This window comes from Myiozetetes cayanensis, unplaced genomic scaffold, assembly GCF_022539395.1.
Source record: "Myiozetetes cayanensis isolate MyiCay16 unplaced genomic scaffold, myiCay2020 scf3, whole genome shotgun sequence".
NCBI classification, from domain to species: domain Eukaryota; kingdom Metazoa; phylum Chordata; class Aves; order Passeriformes; family Tyrannidae; genus Myiozetetes; species Myiozetetes cayanensis.
In genome coordinates this window covers 54857020-54877025 of record NW_026087521.1, presented here as the reverse complement: position 1 = coordinate 54877025, position 20006 = coordinate 54857020, and the positions used below count along the sequence as shown (strand labels likewise).

The 20006-nt window shown below is 40.4% G+C and overlaps 1 protein-coding gene across 2 annotated transcripts in view; it reads left to right on the top strand.

Annotated features, from left to right (window-relative positions):
* CHST11 (carbohydrate sulfotransferase 11) overlaps nucleotides 1-9876 on the top strand; it is a 163157-nt gene extending 153281 nt beyond the window's left edge. For both annotated transcript variants that reach the window (XM_050324666.1, XM_050324665.1), the window contains exon 3: nucleotides 4961-9876. In XM_050324666.1, the coding sequence (XP_050180623.1) occupies nucleotides 4961-5809 (849 nt within the window). In that variant the 3' untranslated portion in view covers nucleotides 5810-9876. The remainder of the gene's footprint in view (nucleotides 1-4960) is intronic.
* Nucleotides 9877-20006: the final 10130 nt, after the last annotated feature.

The window sequence follows — 20006 nt, the reverse complement described above, 5'->3', positions numbered from 1 at the left end:
GTTTTGAATTGCTGGCTGCTTGGACCACAGGTGAGGGGAACGCCACAGCAGTTTGCGTATTTCTAGCATAGGGCAGAAACCAAACCTCCACACATGAAGGTAACTGAAGAATTAAAGGCAGATGCAAAGTCTTCATTAATGAAAAACTGAAGAGAAAAAGCAATTTAGCAAGGCATGGGAGTGCAAACCCCATTCATAATATTTGTCTTCCTTATTCCACTCTAATTTGGATAATTTTGCCCTTCAGTCTGCCATGACCACATTTCATGTTAGCACTCCCAACATAGGTTGGTGGTGAGCCTGGTTAAAGTAATGTACAGAATTAGCTGCAGGCAATGCAGTAGAAATAAATAAAATCCTGCCTTGTAAATGTGGGGTTACTTCTTTCCACACCATTTTTTTTTTTTTATAGTGAGACAAAATTTAATTAATGGGCTTTTTGAGTGACACTTCAGTATTTCCATCGTTCTATTAAAAAACTGCTTTCAGTGCAGGTACCCGTGAATTGGATTGATCTCTGTGCCTAGTTTGCAGTACACTACTATATTCAGGAAAAAAAATTAGTTAAAAATTCCCTTTGTTTAAATCTGTACTTGCTGCTTGGCCATCAAGCTTGGAAAGGTCTTCAAAGATTATTTTATCCTGCTGTGCCTAAGTAACCAGAATAAAATGCCTCCCATCTCATTACTCTGATTTACCTTGAATAACCTTTGCATGTCATGAGTTGATGACTGCCCCTTGGTCAGCATATGTATTTCTGGTCAGTCTATTCTCTAGTGCTCTGCACAAAAAGCCCTCCTGCCCCCCTTCTCTGGGCACACACCCCCTCCTTCCAGCTGTAAAGAAGACATCCATATGAGCAGAGCATGCTGGATTTAGCTTTCCTCCCCTGTTGTTAGTTTGGGACTGATGGAGATGAGAAGCTTCTGGGATCAGAGTGTCCCCAGACTACATTTATCTTTTTCTTTTTTTAAATACCACTGAGCTTGGGAGTCTCCTGCTGCTCATGTTGCTTCACTGTTCAACTTGGTTGCTGCATCAGAAAACGAAGGAAAACTTTGATCTTGACATGCCCTTCTTTTCTGTCCCAGCTTACAACTTCTGCAGAGAAAAAAACCCACAAACCCCACATTATTAAGTGTATCTGTAGTGACAATCCTTTCAGGGAAGAACAGATGCTTTTATCAGATCTCTTCCCAAAATCTTTAATGCCTAGATAAGTCCAAGTCAAACTATCAGAGGACAGACCAAGCACTGACTTTATCACCATCCCCATGCTGCTTTCAGGGTAACTTGCACACAGGCTTAAAAGTGTCCTTTCCCAAAGTGGGGTAGATTTAGGTCATTACTTACTGTGGCTTCCAGAACTGAGAGATCAGCAGGACCTCTGGCAATGACCACAGAGGCAGCAATCAGTGTCCAGGCAGCAGCTGTGCTCTCACAGCTCCACTGTAGCCACATCTATGGCAGCTTTGGAGGAAGACAGTCCATGACCTTAATTGTTTGACTTGCCCTTCACCATCCATGGGTTTAAAGGTCCCTTGAATCTTATCTCTCTGGCTGCTTAAATTTAAAGGGTGTATTTTCCTCATTAGCTGTGAGCACCTTTGCACATTTTCACTGACCAAGTGGACCTCCAGTCTCATGTAATCTTATTGTTTTCCTAGTTCCCCTCACCAGCTTCAGGAGTGAAATTATTATGTGGTTAAAAGCCTTGCCTATAACTTAAAATGAAGAGGAACCATATTAGCATCAGATAACTCACTGTTGATATATAATTTCAAAATGCTAAATTGAAAAATGATGTTATGATTGCCCTGCATGGTGCTGTAGACTCTACGGATCATGGAGCACGTCCTCAGCGCAAGGAAGAGTTTGGTGGTTCTTTCTATTTCCTACATGGCCCTTCATCCATCAGCCATACCAAGTGGTACTGTCATTTATGAGAACAAGGCAATACCCTTTTGCTGTTGCACTGCTATTTAATATGTGTACTTTGTGCCATCAGACAGGCCAGAGCACATGCAGAGCTGCCCTTGGGGTGTTGGTGTATACTGGTATGCCATTTCTTTATATTTTTTCCATGTTGAAAAGAGTGAGAGGCAAGCACCACTTGAAAATGCAGAAGTGTAATCTTGTAAGTGAATTTAATGTAGTACAATCTTATTTGCAATTGCAAATAGTAAGGCTGAGTTTTTCCCCTTACTCCAAATGCCTGAAAATCTCATTAATGTTAATGTATGGGAAAGAAGTGCTTAGCCTATTGATGGGGGAATGAAATCAGGAGCAAAGCACATCTCTACAAAGATTCATCTGCAGATTAGGGTCTGAAGCAACCATTAGATTATCAAATCTGACCTTCTATCTAATACAGGCCATAGAATCTCATCCACTTAATTCTGTATTTATCCCAAGAACAGCACCAGAAAATCAGATACAGTGCATTAATATATTATAATGTAGCAATATATTCAAGCATTTCTCTTTTTTTAACTCTAAAACCAGGGGCAAACAGCACTACTGTGCTATGTGATTATTGATGAAAATCTGCAGGAGGAGAGATTTTCAGGTTTTTATCTGTCTGCAGAGGAGAATTTGTATGTCTTTGTGCTTGCATAGGGTTTTGTTTAGTTCTTTGAAAAATAACTCTAACCATTACAGAGCTGGATGAGAACCATTAGCTCTGTTTTTCTCTGAGAGCAGCACAAATTGAAACAGGGATTTTAATATTTTTTTAACAGAAAAAGTTATTTTCTTGAAAAATCTGTGTGGTCCTTGACAACTGCTTTCTAACATCTTATTTGGAAACTCCCTGCCAGTCAGTTTTCCTAGGAAGCACGAAGCACATTTCACATCTGGTTTCTCATCTCTTTGACTATAACACAAAACTGTCCTTGAAGTGCACCTGGGAGGTATCCAGGGGGATACCACACACACACACACACACACAAATGAGCCAAACGATGTCTAAAAGAGCTGCACTGGGCTACTGCACGTTTTAACCATTAGCCAGCGTTTTACTGAACAAAGGGACTAAAGAGATGAGATGAGGAAAGTATCTAGGAATTCAGAGGAGAAGTGGTGGGTGGCACTGTACAAAATACAGAGGTCCCAGGCTTGGCACATCACTATTCTCTGAAGAAAAAATCCTCCTGCCCAAGTCTGAGGTGTCCCAACCCCTTGGTGTTGCTCATCCCATGAAAAGATTTCTCTGCAACCACCACAGCGCAGATGGAGGGAGAGTCTCTGCTGCTCGTGTGTTGCAAAAGCTTTTGCTGACCTCTTGGGCAGGTGAAACCTGGGCTTTTAGGGCTTGTCTGTAACAATGTAATTTCTATTTCCTTCCCCTCCAAAGCTCAGAAATCCTGCAACTAGCTTGGTCCCATCTTGAAATTTTGTTTGGGTTTTGACTCAAAAGTGCATTTGGATCCTGTTCTCTGTGGGTTTTTTAAAAAAATATGAATCATGGCTAACTGTTGCTATTGAAAGCAGATATTTGACCCATGATTGCAGGAACTGGAGGTTCAGTATGAACCCCCAAGCTGGTGCAAAACAATTTTCCAAGGATGAGGAGTTTTGCCTGGCATATAATGGTTTTGTCTGGTATACTGGCAAGGAGGAAGAGCCCTATAACCAAAGGAACCCCCAGAGCAGGTGCAAAGTCTACATTGCTTCAAATACTTCTTTGCAGAGTCCTGTGATTCATGATAACCTAAATAGAAGGTACTAGAGAGATACTTTCAAAAGACTGAGCATACAAGAAGGAATCTCAGACCTTCTGGCCTATCAAAGAGGAAGGTCAATACTTGCCTCAGTTCTTGGCTTTGAGGCTAAATTACTTACTGAGCATAAGGCTCTTTCAAATCCACAGGTAAATGGTGTTAAATAAATGTAAATAACATTACCCAAACCTTCCCCCTGTTGCTTTGAGGCAATTTTCTTCACAATATGTAGAAATGCATTTGTAGCACCGATGGTAGGGCTGCACAACAAAACAGCATGGCATGCAGAGATGCCTCACGTAGCTCTGGATAACCAAACACAGAAGCACGGTCCTTTGCTTGGGCTAATATTCCCTGTTTCCTGGAAGAGCTCATTGCCTGCCTTAGTAGAAGCTCTTGCTGTGGTTGCTGGACACAATCTGGGCAGGAGGTGGCTGGTGGTGAGAGAGTGGCCATCTCTGCACAGCTGCTATGTGGGTCCTCCCTAAGACAGAGTAGAGCCTCTCCAAAGTATCCAGTAGCACTAAAAGCAGAAAGTTACTGTTAACAAAATAGTAAGGAGCTATGGGTGAACATAGAACTATGTGTGTTAGAAGACCATGCAGTCTTTCTTCCTCTGTCAATATGGCTTCAGCAGAGAGGCAAATTTATCATGAATATTCTCTTCAGTGAATAAATCATATCTGAGAGAATGTTCCTCTTGGAGAGTAGCAGGAATATCCATGGGCTTCATTTATTCTGCCAAGGTCATAGCCAGGTAACAAGACATGATCATTCAATTCTCTAACATAAAAGACACCAGCAACAAGAGCACAAACTTTTCATTTTGAAAAATTTTCCAACTCTGGTGTCTCCCTACCCCATGTCAACAGCAAATGGGGTCCAACACTGCTGTAGCCATGGGATGGACTGCAGAGTGGACGAAGCAGTGACCACATGTCAGGTTGAGGGATCTGTAAATACACTTGCCACCAGGCTGTGTGAGCACCTGTGCTCCTTCATGTTGACTTCAAAGCAGAGCTCTGGATGCTCTGTGAACAGCATTTAAGCAGTGCATATCAAGAAGTTTGGAGACAAAAAGAATTTATCTTCTAGAATAGGAACAATTTTACTCTGCCACACAGTGAACTGTTCTATGCAGGCAGAAATCTACTTTTCTATGAATTTATATAATAAGCAAAAAGGCAGTGAGAGTTTCCCAGACACTTGACTTACTGGTGCCTGTGCTTTCTTTGCAGTTGTCCAACACAGCAATTCTTCATCAGATTAGACGAGACCAAGTGACAGACACGTGCCGAGCAAACAGCGTGTCCAGCAGGAAGCGCCGCGTGCTGACACCCAACGATCTCAAACACCTGGTTGTGGATGAAGATCATGAAATGATCTATTGCTATGTTCCCAAAGTGGCCTGCACAAACTGGAAGAGAGTCATGATGGTTTTGACGGGAAGAGGCAAATACAGCGATCCGATGGAAATCCCAGCCAACGAAGCCCACGTGTCTTCAAACCTGAAGACCCTCAACCAGTACAGCATCCCAGAGATCAACCACCGCTTGAAAAACTACATGAAGTTCCTCTTTGTTCGCGAGCCTTTTGAGAGACTGGTGTCAGCCTACAGGAACAAGTTCACCCAGAAGTACAACACTTCCTTCCACAAGCGATACGGCACCAAAATCGTGAGGCGCCAGAGGAAAAACGCGACCCAGGAAGCTCTGCGTAAAGGTGATGATGTGAAATTTGAAGAGTTTGTGGCATATCTCATTGACCCACACACCCAGAGAGAAGAGCCCTTCAACGAGCACTGGCAGACTGTGTACTCCCTCTGCCACCCTTGCCACATCCACTACGACCTCATAGGAAAATACGAAACGCTCGAAGAGGATTCGAATTACATTCTCCAGCTGGCAGGAGTGGGCAACTACCTGAAATTCCCCACCTATGCAAAGTCTACGAGAACTACTGACGAAATGACCACAGAGTTCTTCCAGAACATCAGCTCTGAGCACCAAACGCAGCTGTATGAAGTCTACAAACTTGATTTTTTAATGTTCAATTACTCAGTGCCAAGCTACCTGAAATTGGAATGAGGGATGGGTTGGGGGGAAAGAGGGGAGAGAAAGCCTGTTTTATTTAAGATTTTTATTTGTCATAATAAATATGGAGAATGGGTTATTTTGTAAATTAATATTTTCTTTTTTTGAATGATGCTGCGAGCAGCACAGTCAAAATTATTTAAATCAACTGTAAGAAAGGACAGCTCTCTTTGCAGGGTAACAGGATTGTGACGATCTAGCTGTAGAAATGAAAAATACTGCTACACTGTTTAAAAAAATGTTAATTGTGTTCTGGTGAATTTCATTGATCTTGCATTCCTCCGATTCTAATTAATGTTATTTATACTTATTTAAAACATTGTCTCTTGGTAGGTGTCACTTCAGCAGCAGAGATAACGTAACATTTGGACAAAAGGAGTCTGGGTTTGTGCTTTCCTTAGTTGAGCTTGTCTCTGGGTAATAATACTCTTCCATTAGCCATTGATTCAGGTAAATATGGAAATGGTTTTTGATACCACATGCTTTGAGAAGAGTGGTAGAAATAAGTTCTTCAGAAAGTGATATTGCACTCTATACTAGTACAAAATCTATCTTTCTAGCCCTGAAAAGGAAAAGTAAAACAGACTTGGGTAGATTCATGCTATATAAAACCCATGACTGAAAGAAATGTGAATGTATTCCTCAGAAAGAGAAACCCTGAACCTTTTATAAGTCCTAATGAGATTATCAAGAACATGACCAGTCCCATTGTCTCTTAATTTGGGCCTGCCAGCCCAAAAAAATTCAGATGTGCAGGTGGTCCATCAGAAAAAAACCCAGCCTTTTGGAAATGACTGTAAGAGATTTTTGAATGCTCAAAACAACTCGCATTGACTTAATTCATATCCAGGATGGGGTCAGGGGGAACTTCAGACCTCCCTCATCAATCTTAAGATGGACAACCAAAAGTGGCTCAAGAGACACCAGTCACCATACGTTGCTATAAACCATCTGGGCATGTCATTTGAAAAGTCGAAAAAAGTCACCTTCATGTTGATAGCATGCAAGACAATAAAAAAGGTCTCATCGTCCTACATGCTGGTTTCATGGCTTTTTCCTAGGGGGAAGAGGGAGTCTTATTTTTTCAATTGATGCCTAAATACTATTGACAGGAATGTTTCTAAATTCCAGTGGGTTAGAAATTCATCTTGAGTCAGCCCTAGTGTAAGGCCATGACCTTTTGCGTTAAGGTGAATGTCTCAGTAGTGGTTGTTTTGTGCATAACAGCTTGTTGGGATGACAGATTGTACCAGTTGCAATTGTTTTGGGCAAGCAAATAGGAATCTATTCACGTCAAATAAATAATGAAAAATGAGATTTCAGTGTGGATCTGTTAGCCAGCTAGTGAGAGCAGATCAGGCTTCTCCAAATGTTTGCTTCAGTTTGGTGCAGGTGAGGTGCATGGCCTGGGGAACGCTCTGTAGCCACCCCAAGATGTCCTGTCTGGGAGTGGCAGCACCATCAGAAAGCTGAAGGGCAAAAGGAGGCAGAGGCTTAAACTGAGGCACTTGTGGGAATCTAGAATCTGTTTTAAAATTGATAGACTGTTAAAATGGGGTTTTTGAATCGCCTGTGTGTCAATCTTATCATCAAAAGAAACCCTTCCAGAAATTACTGATGATTTAAATAAACTCAGTTGAAGGCAGAGCTGTTTTAACAGTATCAGAGCCAGATCCTGAAAATGTATTGTACAGTAGCCAATAATATCCACTGAATTACATTAGTTTCCAAGACACAGATATGATTAAAGAAGAAAAATAGTTTGCATCTTATGTGATAAAAATAAGTCCCTGAATAAATCTCATAGAAAAAAAAATAAACAGCAGCTGAAGTCCTTTCACAATTGGATTTGGTCTTAAGCAGGACTCGGGTCATTATTTTTTTGTATCATACCACACAAAGCTATCTCTCATCCATTCTGGAACAGCCATAGTTTTCATAATCCAGGTCCTATTTATAACCCAGAGCACTGGCCCAGTGGCAAGCAAAGGGCTAGCTGGCTGTGCCTACCAACCCTGAATTCCTGCTCCATTGCTGGCTGGTGTTTTACTTGAAAGCAGTTTTGTCTCATTTAGAGTATGTGGAGCTGTTGCAAGTGCCTCTCACGGTGTGCCCTGGCTTTCTTATGTTCTAGTTCAATGGTTGTATGTTAAAAAAACAACTGAGGGTAGATTCCCCTTTGTCCCAACCCTCCACCCCGCAGTACTTCCTACAAATTATTTGTGTGCTTGTTTGGTCTTGCATCCAACAGTGCTCATATTTTGGTCCAATTTTCTCCTCAGTTAGCCATTAATTTCTCCAACAGGATGTGATGTGAATTTTTTCATTTAAGATAAAAGTTGCCTGAGAAAGAAAATAGTTTTTAAATGGTGTGTGCTTCTCCCTTTCTTTTTGTACTTTTCTCTGGCATCATCACCGTGGTTTTATCTGTTCTGAAATACTGCCTTTAGTTTCACAGCCTTGTAGACACAAAAGCCCTATTTGACAGCTCTGATAGAAAAGCTTTAGGTGAAAAACATGTTCAGGAGATCTGAGGAGTGAGCATTACTCCAGCCAGGATTTTTAGCAGCAGCTTTGAGTTTGATTACCCAAATTCTGCCTCCCCACAGAGGGCTGGTCTATGGGCGGATGCTGACCACTCAGGGGAGTCTTATGTGGACTAAAAGTGGGTACTTTTAAGTCACTTGCTTTTTAAAAACCTCGATCCCAACCTACTGCAACCTGGCTATTTAGTGTGTTATGTCTGTTTTAGGGTGCTGTGAATGGGCTGTAGACTTGTGTTTAAAATGAACAGCTGACATGCTGGATTTGATCATGCAGTGAAAATGCAAAGCCCTCACCAGCTCAGAGGAGGATCACAAATGTTAAGGAATAGTCTTTTCTTTTGGTCTACTGAGTGTATTGTTTCAACTGAGCCAAAAAATATCTCTTTCTACGCAGGAGGGATGTTCAGGATTGTTCATCCTCATCAGTGAGATGGCAGCCACCACTGCAGTTTTGGGGGGGTGGGGGGCCAGCCAGGGAATCAGGCTGGTTTTACCCCCACTTCTTCACTGAGCTTCCCAGCTGGAGGAGAAGAGGGGCTGGTCTGCTCCCAAGCTCTGCCTCCCTCACAGCTTCATTTCTGCTGTGGCCACAGCTGGTCCTGGGAGACAAACAGGCAGCACTGAGCCACAGCAAAATGCAAAACACAGATGTGCTCGTGGGGCTGCAAGGGCCACCCGGGGAGCTGCTGTTGTAGAAGGACATGCATTAGTTATGATCAAGTTGTGATGAGCACAGAGAGGACCTGATGGGGGAGGTCTTGCTCCCAACCTCTTCCCCAGCCACTCAAAGCTACTGGAGTAGTGATCCTCACCTCTGAGCAGCTGATGCCTCCCTGTCATTTGGTATGGCCAGCACAGAGCTCAGCAGTGCTGGTGGCTCCTTACTCGGCACAATACCCACAGCCAGGGGTTCATTCCCCCCGAGATGGCCCCAAACACCTTAACCTGGAGGGCAGGCTGGATTTGGCCCATCTGAACATGGTGGTGAGTCCTGGGTGGTGGAAGGTCCCCCCAAACCTGGCTTGGTCCATGGTTCAGCCTCTTCGTAAACCACATCCATTACCACAGAAATGTGCAAACTGCCTGAACCATGCGCTGTGTAAGACAAGTGAAATAAATAACCCACAAGCAGAAGTGCTTTTAGAAGTAAGTTGACCCCAGATGTTTTAGGGTTTCACTGTAGTCTGCTGCACTTTTCAGGTACAAAAAGGGACTGTCCTTACTATTACTCTTGTTACAGAGAGTGTTATTTTCTTACATGCATGCACAATACAATGTGTACGAATAATTTAACATCAATGTGGGGTTGGATTTTTTTTTAACCTATTTGTATGCAGTAGAAGGCTTGTTGTAGAAAAGTATCTCCTCATACTTAAATATACTGTTAATAAAGAGAAAAGCTAAATTATACATTGCCAACACAAGTGTGAACTGCTCATGAATCTTTCCTTAAAAAAGCCATTCAAGCCTGATTATTTTTCTAAGTAACTTCAATTAAATTGAAGAAAGAAAGTTCCTCTCTGTGTGCTTTATTTCTGGCTCATGCTTTCAGGGTGGATTTTTCAGGGTGGGATTTTTGCCTGCATGGCTTTGCTTTCTCACCTGCATTATTGTGGCAGGACACACAGAAGACTTAAAATTATCTACTACTGTGGAAACCTAAAGTCATCTAACAGCATCTCTCTTGCTCCTCTTCCTTCTCAAGTTCCCAGCCAGCAAGGATGAGGACTAATAATGGCTTTGAGTTTAACATTTCCAGCAGTCCCCAAGCCTGCGTGGTCTTGTCCGTGGTTTTCACTGAGGCCATATCTGACCCCAAAGCAGAATCTTCCAACTGACCTTTGAAGAAAAGTCAAGATCTCTTTGTAGGTGACATGCTTTAGGTCACTGAACATCTTGGCATCCCATCACTGTAACCTCTCCAGCATCTTAACACGCCTCTTGAATTGGGGAGGGCCCAGAAACTTGAATGCCACATTCTGGGTGCAGCCCTGCCAGTGACAAACAGACCACTGAATCTGCCAGCCCCACTTCTCACAAGGCAAACATGGCTCACAATGAGAGCAGAGACAAACAGAAAATAGGAACTCTGCTGAGCAGGTGTCATAGCACATGGTGGGGCACTGGCCAAGCCCATTCCCACCTCAAATGCCCCATCACCCTGCACTCCCTAATTAATAGGTAGAACTGCAGCACTGTTTATTGAAATCGCAGCTTGGCTGTGCAGTATTGAGACAACAACCTTCACCTGTGGTTTTCTACAGTCTCAATCAGAGGGAGATAATTAAGAAGGTCTTGAGAAGGACTCGATCTAAGTGAGCAATTAGCCTGACTGGCCACTCTGCTGATTGCTCTGTCTCCCTCAGCAGCTTGGCAGGGCAGGGAATGCACACGCTTAGAAGTGACACACGCCCCTACACCATCCTGAGAGAGCCAGTCAGCTGCATTCCCAGAGGTGGAGTGCAGAAACAAGGGCCAGGAGAAATCCCTTGGATGTGTGGAGGTCAGTGCACCAGGGCACACCAGGGAACTGAGCACAGGTGAGGGGAACCAGCAGCTGCAGAGGTCAGCCATGGAGGGAGGGAGCTGCAGGCTTTACAAAATTGAAATCACATGCACACAAAACTGGAAACTTCCATTTTTGGGGCAATGGGGTAAGAAATGGCCTCTTTGCACAGCTCTTGGGTGCAGAACTTCTGGGTGATTTTCTTTGTTGCTTGTCAGATAGCAGAGAGAAGAGCCCAGTCCTTGATACTGCCACAGACTGACAAAAGCTCCAGTGGAAGGAAGCTTGAGGATTTGTCCTTTTGGCAAACCTCAATTTTTCCATTAAATAATTACAAACAATTTATTATTAAATAATTTACAAAACCCCTTCATTTTGGTACCCAGGAATTGCCCTAGTAAAGACCTCAGGCAGCTGCTGTATGGCAGTAGAGCTGGCAGCAGCAGAGCTCTGTGCAGCACCCCGGGGCTCTGGGGAGATGAATGTGGGGCACTGAGGGATGTGACGAACTAGAAGGATCCTGCATGACTGAGGTGTCCTCTGGCCCAAGTGCAAAGTCTGAAGAAAGCCTGTTCCTGTAGTCATAATATGCTCCCTGTGCAAGCACGAACTCTGACACTCCCCTACCTTTATTTGGATGGAAGTACATTTCATTTGATTCCATCATAATTACAAACAAATTAAAGATACGGGAAACTGGAAGGAAAAGAGAAAAAAATTAAACAAGTGCAGCCAGCAGCAGCGAAGAAACCAGAGCATCTGCTTCCCAACCAGCAGCACTGTGCTTTTCTCACTAGTCGTGTTACACATCATCACGTACAAATGACTCCTAATGCCACACAAAAATATCTTGCTTTTTCAGTTGCACACAAAAATATCTTGCTTTTCCAATTGCACCTACAACTTTGCCAAAGACTGAAATTTTTGAAAAATTAGAGTCTGGTTTTATTCTTCAGTGTGCTAAAGGGCAATAGACCCAAAAGCCACCTTCCCAAACTGCATGCAAATCAGTTTTTTAAAAAAATCTGTGTTAAAAGAGAAAATCAACTTTATCTTCCCTACTGGCATGACAAAGACAACTGTTTCCACTATTACTTGAAATGTCACTCTACTGGGGTGCTCAAACCTCCAGACTATGAGATTCAACTCACTGTCAATAAATAACTTCTACTGGCTAAATCAGAGGCATTTAGGACCCACAGTACAGACGTATTCATGGAAGGAAAAAGGAAATATTATCATTCATTTATATATTGTTTAAAATATATTTTGCCAATATTTAATAATGTTACTAACTTTGAACTGAAATTGATTCCTCTGTCCCTATTTTTTGAGAAAATGCAACCTAACATTTCTTTAGGTGCACAGGTCCTGTCGCTATGCAAAAAATGGAGAGATCATACTGGAAAATCAGACATAGCATTTGAAGTAAAATTATGTGGGTTTGAAAATCTCATTTCAATCAGAGTTTTTAATTAAAAAACAAGCAACCAGCAAAGCTGTTTTGAATCCAAATCAATCCAAAGTTTATGCCCTCATTTCTGTATTTTTCTCTAATCCATAAAGCTGTCAGGGTAACATACAGCTGAATAATAACAGTTTAGCCATTAGGCTTTGGCTTATTCTGAAAACTAGAATTTTGCTGTGACAATTCATGACTTTTTAGCAGCAAGAGGTCTCTGTACTCTCAGCAGGTATTTGCAGCCCTACATCAAGTCAAAACCTGCAACACACAACAGCCCCTATTTCCCATAAAAGCTTGTGCAAAGATGGGGTTTAAGCCTTTCTTAGGCTCAGTTTAGTCACACTTACTTTAGCAGATAACTATTCTACCTAAGGTTTAGTTTTATGTCTAAAGTAAAGGTGCTGGGTGTGTTTTGTTTTGTTTTTAATGTGATTGTTTTATGAATGTGATCAATCACTGCATTTTTCATCCTTTTTTAAACTGGAAAGAAATTAATTTAGAAAGAGAGGTGAAATCAAAGCAAGCAGACAAAATATGAAAAGGCAGGTGTTGGTTGCAAAGGTGTCCAGGGAAATGTTGAGACATCCATTCAAGAAAAACAAAATATATTCCTTCCAGGAATTATAGCTATTCATGATTTATGACGAAATTTTCCTTCAGTTATGGAAAGGACATAACAATTTAACTATTCTGAATTAATTTTACAATGTACTTTGCTAGTTTATCATAAAAATGTTACTGCTGTGTCTGTGCAATACGATTTTATGTGCTGTATGTATTATCCCTACAGCAGATGCTTTTAAAGCATCCTCTTTTCACTTAGGAAAATTTCAAAAATTAAATCCACCATTTTTTAATGAAAAAACCTCTTGAAGTGCAAGGATTAGAACGAGGCATAGCTGAGTGCAATTCAGGTGAGAAATTAAAGTCTGCATAACTACAGAAAAGGATTGCAAGATGGGGGAAATGTAAGATGGAAAGTCTCAGTTTGGGGAGTCTCCTTGTGAGACACTGAGAATTAAATCAGAGGAAACGTTGGAGAACACAGTGGGGTGAACAATCCTGCTTTGCTTGTTTTAGTGTGTTTCATGTTTCCTAGCAAATCTTTAGCAGGGATTCTGGAAGCTGATCAAAACCTATAAATGCTCTCATGTAAAAGAGTATTCCATGTTGGGAAATGCAGCCAGAGCAGAGCACATAAGCTCTGTCCCAGTTCCTTAACAGAGTTAAGCACTCGGTTTGCAGCGTCCGGATTTCAGTCTTGTTTTTCATTCTATAAAGATGTCAGATGGAAGGCATTCAGGTGAACACTTCTGAAATAATTAACTGGTTTCAGGTTTAAGATGTTTTGTGCTTGGTTTTGAACAGCAGGAGCTCCATCTAAAGCGGAAGGAACTTTCACTTAGGAATGCTGTGCCCTCCATAGCCTAAACCAGGATAAGGCTGCAGTCAGCCTTTTGCTCATGGGTGTTGTCATAGTTCCTGTGATGGGTGTTACTGTTAACTCCTCCATTATTATCAAATTACCAAGCAAAGTGAGCTTTTGAAGAGCACGGAGATTTCCAGCTGGAGACAGACACTTTAGCTTTCCCTCCAGCAGGACATTTCAGTAGATGCATTCAGCCAGGTGTGCTCCCGTTTCCAAGTGAAATAATATGTTCACATTTTTCCTTTGATCAAATAAAAAGCCTCAGGATAATTAGCTGAAGAGATGACGATGATAACTAATGGTTTCCTTCTGCATCAGAGATCTTGCTGATGCAATTTGGGTATAAGTCTTGATAGACGTGAACTGAATGCAGCCCTGTGCTGCATTGCCAGATGCTTTCCCCCCTTCTCAGAGGCTGTCAGACAGCAGAGAGGTCCTAAACCTCCTATCCACCTGTCACTCACATTCATTCCTTTCTAACAAGTGATCATCAGTCTGTCATACAGAGCAAACACAGCTTCTTGCATTTTTTGACCTGAATTGTCTTAATAAAAAAATTTGAAGATTAATTTGTTGTGGGTTGTTAGTGACTAAGGATTCCAAGCAAATTCTCCCATTTCACAAGAGGAGTTAAACTGGTATCAGTGTTACACAAAACTGGCCCCCTGTAGCCCTGAGAGGCAAGCACACAGACCCTGTCCTAGCTATGTGGCAACAACCCTCCTATTCCTGATCCTGAGGAAAAGGGATGTTGGAAAAGGGACTCCCAATTATTCTGTGGCTTTCAAGGACTTCCTGCATACCAGAGACAGCTGCCTCAGAGCCTACAGAGGGTGCATGGGTCTTGCCTAGTCCATAGAGCTGTCAGCCATACCTTCCTAAAAGCAGAAGAAATGGGAAAAAAAATCTCCTCTTACGTGTGGCAGAAGCTTTTTATAGAGGTATGAACGGGACAAAAATGGATCACAAGACTTAGTCCTTATCTAGTAAGAGATTTGACCATGAACATATGTGAGAGATACACATGGCATGGTTGAGGTTCCTGCAGGGATGCTGTGGTTCTGAAAAAAACCAGACAACTAAAAATGAGCTTTCGCTGAACACCCCAATTCCATAATATATCAGAAAAGTGGAGGCAATGTTGTTAGAGCTGAGTGAGAATCAACAACCAGAACGGTGTAGTCATTAGTTTTGTCTCATGTTGTGAGAGGATTCCTATGGTAATTGTGCTTCTTGTAACCAGTGCTAAAAATGTTTGTTTCTCTTAGTGCCAGTCTAAAAGCGGTAAAAGTTCCAGAGGTATGTGTGCATTAATCAGTGCTTTAAGTGCAGCTTCTGTATCTATTAAACATTCATGTAACACAATAATTTAAAGTCAGAAGGACTTTGAAATATTTACAGGTTTCAATAAATGTTTAAAATGCAGTTTTGGTAGCAAACAGCAGAACTGGACTTCCTTTGAACTGATGGACATTGCTGCATCTTCCTGTGTCTCTAATAAGACGTGCCAATGCCATAGGCTGTTTAATGCCAAGACTATAAAGTCAGGCTCAAAGCAAGGGATTTAGTCTCTATAAGGGACAAATGTAGTTGTAGCTCACGTCAGTCTCATGTGCAGGGCACATAATCAGACGTGGTGTCTAACAGAGACAGATTTCTTGATCTTGGTAACCTTACAGTGATTTTAAAAAGTTTTTTTTAAAAAAATGAAGTAGCTTTCTAGTGCAGTAACGGAGCAAAGGCCAGATGGAAATGAAACATGAGAATGAGAATGTCATTTTGTATCTGAATTCACAGCATTTCAGATCTTACATTTTCCACAAATGACATGCAAGGTTTTTAAGTTTTTGGTTTTTTTTTTTCCAAGTCCTTTCTGTCTTTTGTTACAGAGGGGGACCACAGTCCCATACATACGTGATAGACTTACACTACCACACTGCTTAGTGGCCTTAATGGATTGGGTCTGAACACAATGGCAATAGCAAAGCATTAAGATTAAATGAATGAAACAGAGAGAACTTCATGTATTAGACAAATACAGAGCTTGCTTATGTCTCCAAATAATTCACATTTTTGTCCACAAAATGGTACCTGAGCTGATCTCAGATACCTAAATGTGGTCAAGGTTAACAAGTTCACTTAGACTTTGCAAATGCTTCAAACTCCAGAGATACTCACCTATTTTAAGTGATCGCTACCATTCGTGTCCCAACAACTAGAATTAAACAGAAAGTCTAAGTTTTCCTATGTAATGAGTAAAAATTGTTCGAGTCTTCAAAAAAATTGAGATGAAATATGTTCTAAGGTTACTCCAGAACCTTGGATACCTTTCATACAAGGTAATGAAAAAATCAGTTTTGCCAGCACAGGGAAAAGCGCCTCCTTCAAAAACAAAGAGGAAAAAAAAGGTGCTTTGGATGATCTAAAGCTAACCAAGTATGAGGATTCATAGGAAAGTAGTGGATGCTTGCTTCTCAAGTATAAACCAAGTATTATTGCTCATAATTTTTGAAATACCATTTAGAATGTAAGATTTATTAAAATGCTCTTCTACTGTAGATGGGACATGGCAACAATTCCATTAATCTGAACCAGGAGATGACAGAAAATAATGAATAAACAGACAAAATCTTTTTAAGATCCTGTTCATGTTCAACTTAGAACATAAACCTGAGAACTTAGAGATATTAATTCTTGAGGATCTGTTCAGAAGTCTACTAATCTAATTCATTCAGGACTCTATTTTACTTGCAAAAAGCAGATTTAAAATTATTCAAGGAAAGCACTTCCTTGACCTCTCAAGACTTTTAGGAACTGTTGAAGAGGCAACAATCTCCCAAAAGAGCAAGTTGAAGAATGCTAAGCAAAGGAAGAAGCAGATTTCAAGTACAGTTTGGGCTGAGAAATAAAAGCATAAACAGATGACATGATGAACTGCATATTAAATAAACAACTAGCAGGACTTGAAATTGAATTAAGTTTCCAGCTGCAGAGAAGGTCAGCCCTGCCAATGCTGTATGACTCCTACTCTTGGGTGCCCACCCAGAATATGGCAATCTTGTGTATTTGCTAAGTATATTGGTTCTCAGCTTTAATCGTGAATTATTCATGTCTGGCTAATACCAGATTCCCCTGAGTATTCATGCACAGCATGCATGATGATTGAATTTTCATTGAATTTAACAGAAAAACTTTTCTTTGGGACTATCAGAATGAGGCTTTAATGACAAAACACAGCTCCTTCCTAGTTCTTCCCCCCAACTATATACTATATACTATATACTATATACTATATACTATATACTATATACTATATACTATATACTATATACTATATACTATATACTATATACTATATACAAGCTGATTTTTTAACTTTGAGTACATATGGGAAAACAATAATCCAAAAGATTGCTGAGCCACAGGTTGGCATGATTAGGAATGGATTACAGAACACAATCAAAACAATGTGTGGTATCACAAAAAATCTAGCCAGAAATAAAAGAAAAATCCTACTAAGAGACTTCACAATGCTTTCAATTCCTTGGGTACAGTTTATGAACATTATCTTACTTTTTTAAAAGCAGGTTATAATTCAATTACCCTATTCTGTTGCCATTTTCTGCACCTCAAAAGAGACTACCTCATTTGCAATAGCAGTTTTACCATTACAATAATAATAAGGAATTTCAAACACTTCATTTCACAGAGTGCTTATACTACTGTTTCCTGATGTGTACTCTGGGCTATTCTTGGACTTAAGAGAGCTTTTTGTGATGCTCAGAATTGAAGTGAAATAACAAATCCGTTAAAAAGATGATAGGTCTTATTTTGAATCCTGCTTTAATCCTCATGCCATTCTAATCTTTGCATGAGAAAAGTCTAATTTTGTTTGCCAATTGTAAAAAGGAGTGAAATTAATTTAATGCTCACCAGTTTCTCATCAACATTCTAAACACCCCAGTGAAATTAATATATTAAACATGGGAGTGGAAGAGAATATTGCCAATTTAAACATCACAGAATAAGACAAGGTGTATACTGATGTTACAAAAATAAAAGTATTGATCTACATATGTTAAAAGAAGAATCCTCCCCTATATCAAACAGCATACTAAAGCTGTGGAACTATCCCAGCTATATAATCACTCTAAAAAGAAGCTGGAGTCATTCAGGCATTCATTCAGAGTGCAAACATCATTTCAAAGCCATTACACAGAAAAACAAAACTCCTACGGTATGGAACACTACTGACTCCAAGTTTCAAAGCTGCATTTGGTTGTACTCTGCAAATGAGATTATCCCCTTTCATACATGCTCATAGAGCAATTGAGATGGTCACAAAGTCCTCCAGAATGGAAAATGATACACATTTCAAATAACCCGCCTGTACTTATACTTACCCTAGAGATATTTCTGAAGTAGAGGAAAAAAACCCCAGCAGACAGTAAGAATGGCCAAACAAGAGAACTCCAAGAGTTACTCAGCATCAGATTATAGACAGTAACTTGTAAGGCAAAGCAACTGGAGCTTTTGGCTGGTCCAGCTCATCAGCAGATTGAAAATCGGTACAAGAAGTTGCAAGAGGAGCTTTAAGGTGACCCACAGTTTAAATGAGGTGAATGAGCTGATATAAGCACGAATCAAAGAAAGTGCTCCATGCTGACACAAAAGCAAATAGATGTGAATCAGCCATAGCCCTAATTAGGCAGGACATTATAAAGGAAAGTTTGAAAGAATGGTCTAGCAGGTGGAGGGGAGGAAAACACTCAATGAATTTTAACCCCTAGAGTCATCATTTTATCTGCAAGATTATAAAATATGGCTGCTTTGATAACAAGACACAGAATAACATTTCAGGATGCCCCTTTCAATTGTACAAAATGTCAAAATAACATTTCAGTTTGTCCCTTTTGATGTACAAAAAGCACACAGTTTGTCTCTGACAGAATTTCTAGTAACATTTCTTACCCACACACACAGTGAAGTAATTCACTCTTACTGAGCTATGTTTAAAAAATCAAGTTGGTGGAATACTGTGAAAAGGTTGACTTGGCTAGAGTTAAAATTGGTTTAGGGAGTACAGTTTTTGAGTACTTGACAAAATTCTCTTTTATCCAAGTACTCTTTGGTGCCATCTCCTATATTATCCTCATGGCTGGAATACTCCCCCTAGAAGTCAGTGGTAAAAGCTTTTTGCCTTCATAACACGAGGTAGCAGAGTTTGCAAACCCTGTAAGTTTCTAAAATGCTCTTTCCACATAGGAATCAAACCCCTTTCCACATCATAGATTATTTATTAACATCTTGTTCTTCCAGATGTCAAGGGTCTCCCTGTTTTATCAGTGTCATACTCCTTTCCTCACTCAAGCTGCTCTTTAATCACATTTAAGAGCATTCTTTTTTTTCCCCACTCACTTCCACCATTCCCCGAAGTATCTCTTTTTACACCTCTTCCCCAAGTCCTTTCAACACGAGTTATATTTTTCTTCCCTTCCTGAGAAACAAGTTTGGCTGTGCCTTTGGATTCTTTTCTCCAAATAACTTCCTTCTGTTTGCTCCTGCCTCTCATAATGAATGCTGTGTGAAAGTTTGCACCTTTTTCTTTCCCACAATATGGGTTTTGCTCTCTCAGCCATGCAATGAACTTTCCCCTTTACACTTTTCCATCACTTATTGTTTCTGAGCCCAGATTATTCCAGTCTGTCAACATATTTCCCTTTTTCAAATTTTACTGAATTTGACCCATGTAACATTTCTACCCCAGTCTAGGGATCTAAACACTCACACATTTGTCAGCAAACTGTACCAATAGTTGCCTATTTACTGGTTAAATATTTAAAACACTAAGGATACTGCCATGACACAGCAGATAAGCACAGATTACAAATATCTCAAGAAATTTTAATTTTTAAGAATCCTGCAATTCATTTAAAAATGACCTTAAAATCCAGGAACTCTAATAAGTGCCTGAAATGTCAGTTTAGTTGATTCAGATGGCAGTTCTAACAGAAGTAAAAAAATTTGCATCTACATCTGCATCAAAAATAAATATACATCATTGAAAAAAATTAAAAATTAGTTACATCTATTCCATTTAAACTATTTAATAGGAGTATTTCCCGCAATGCTGCATACAAGAAACCATTTTAAATAACATTAATACAAACTAAGAAAAGTCAGAGAACCTGAAGTTAGAAAGATTTCATCTTTCTCTCAGATAATAAAAGACATAATACATATGA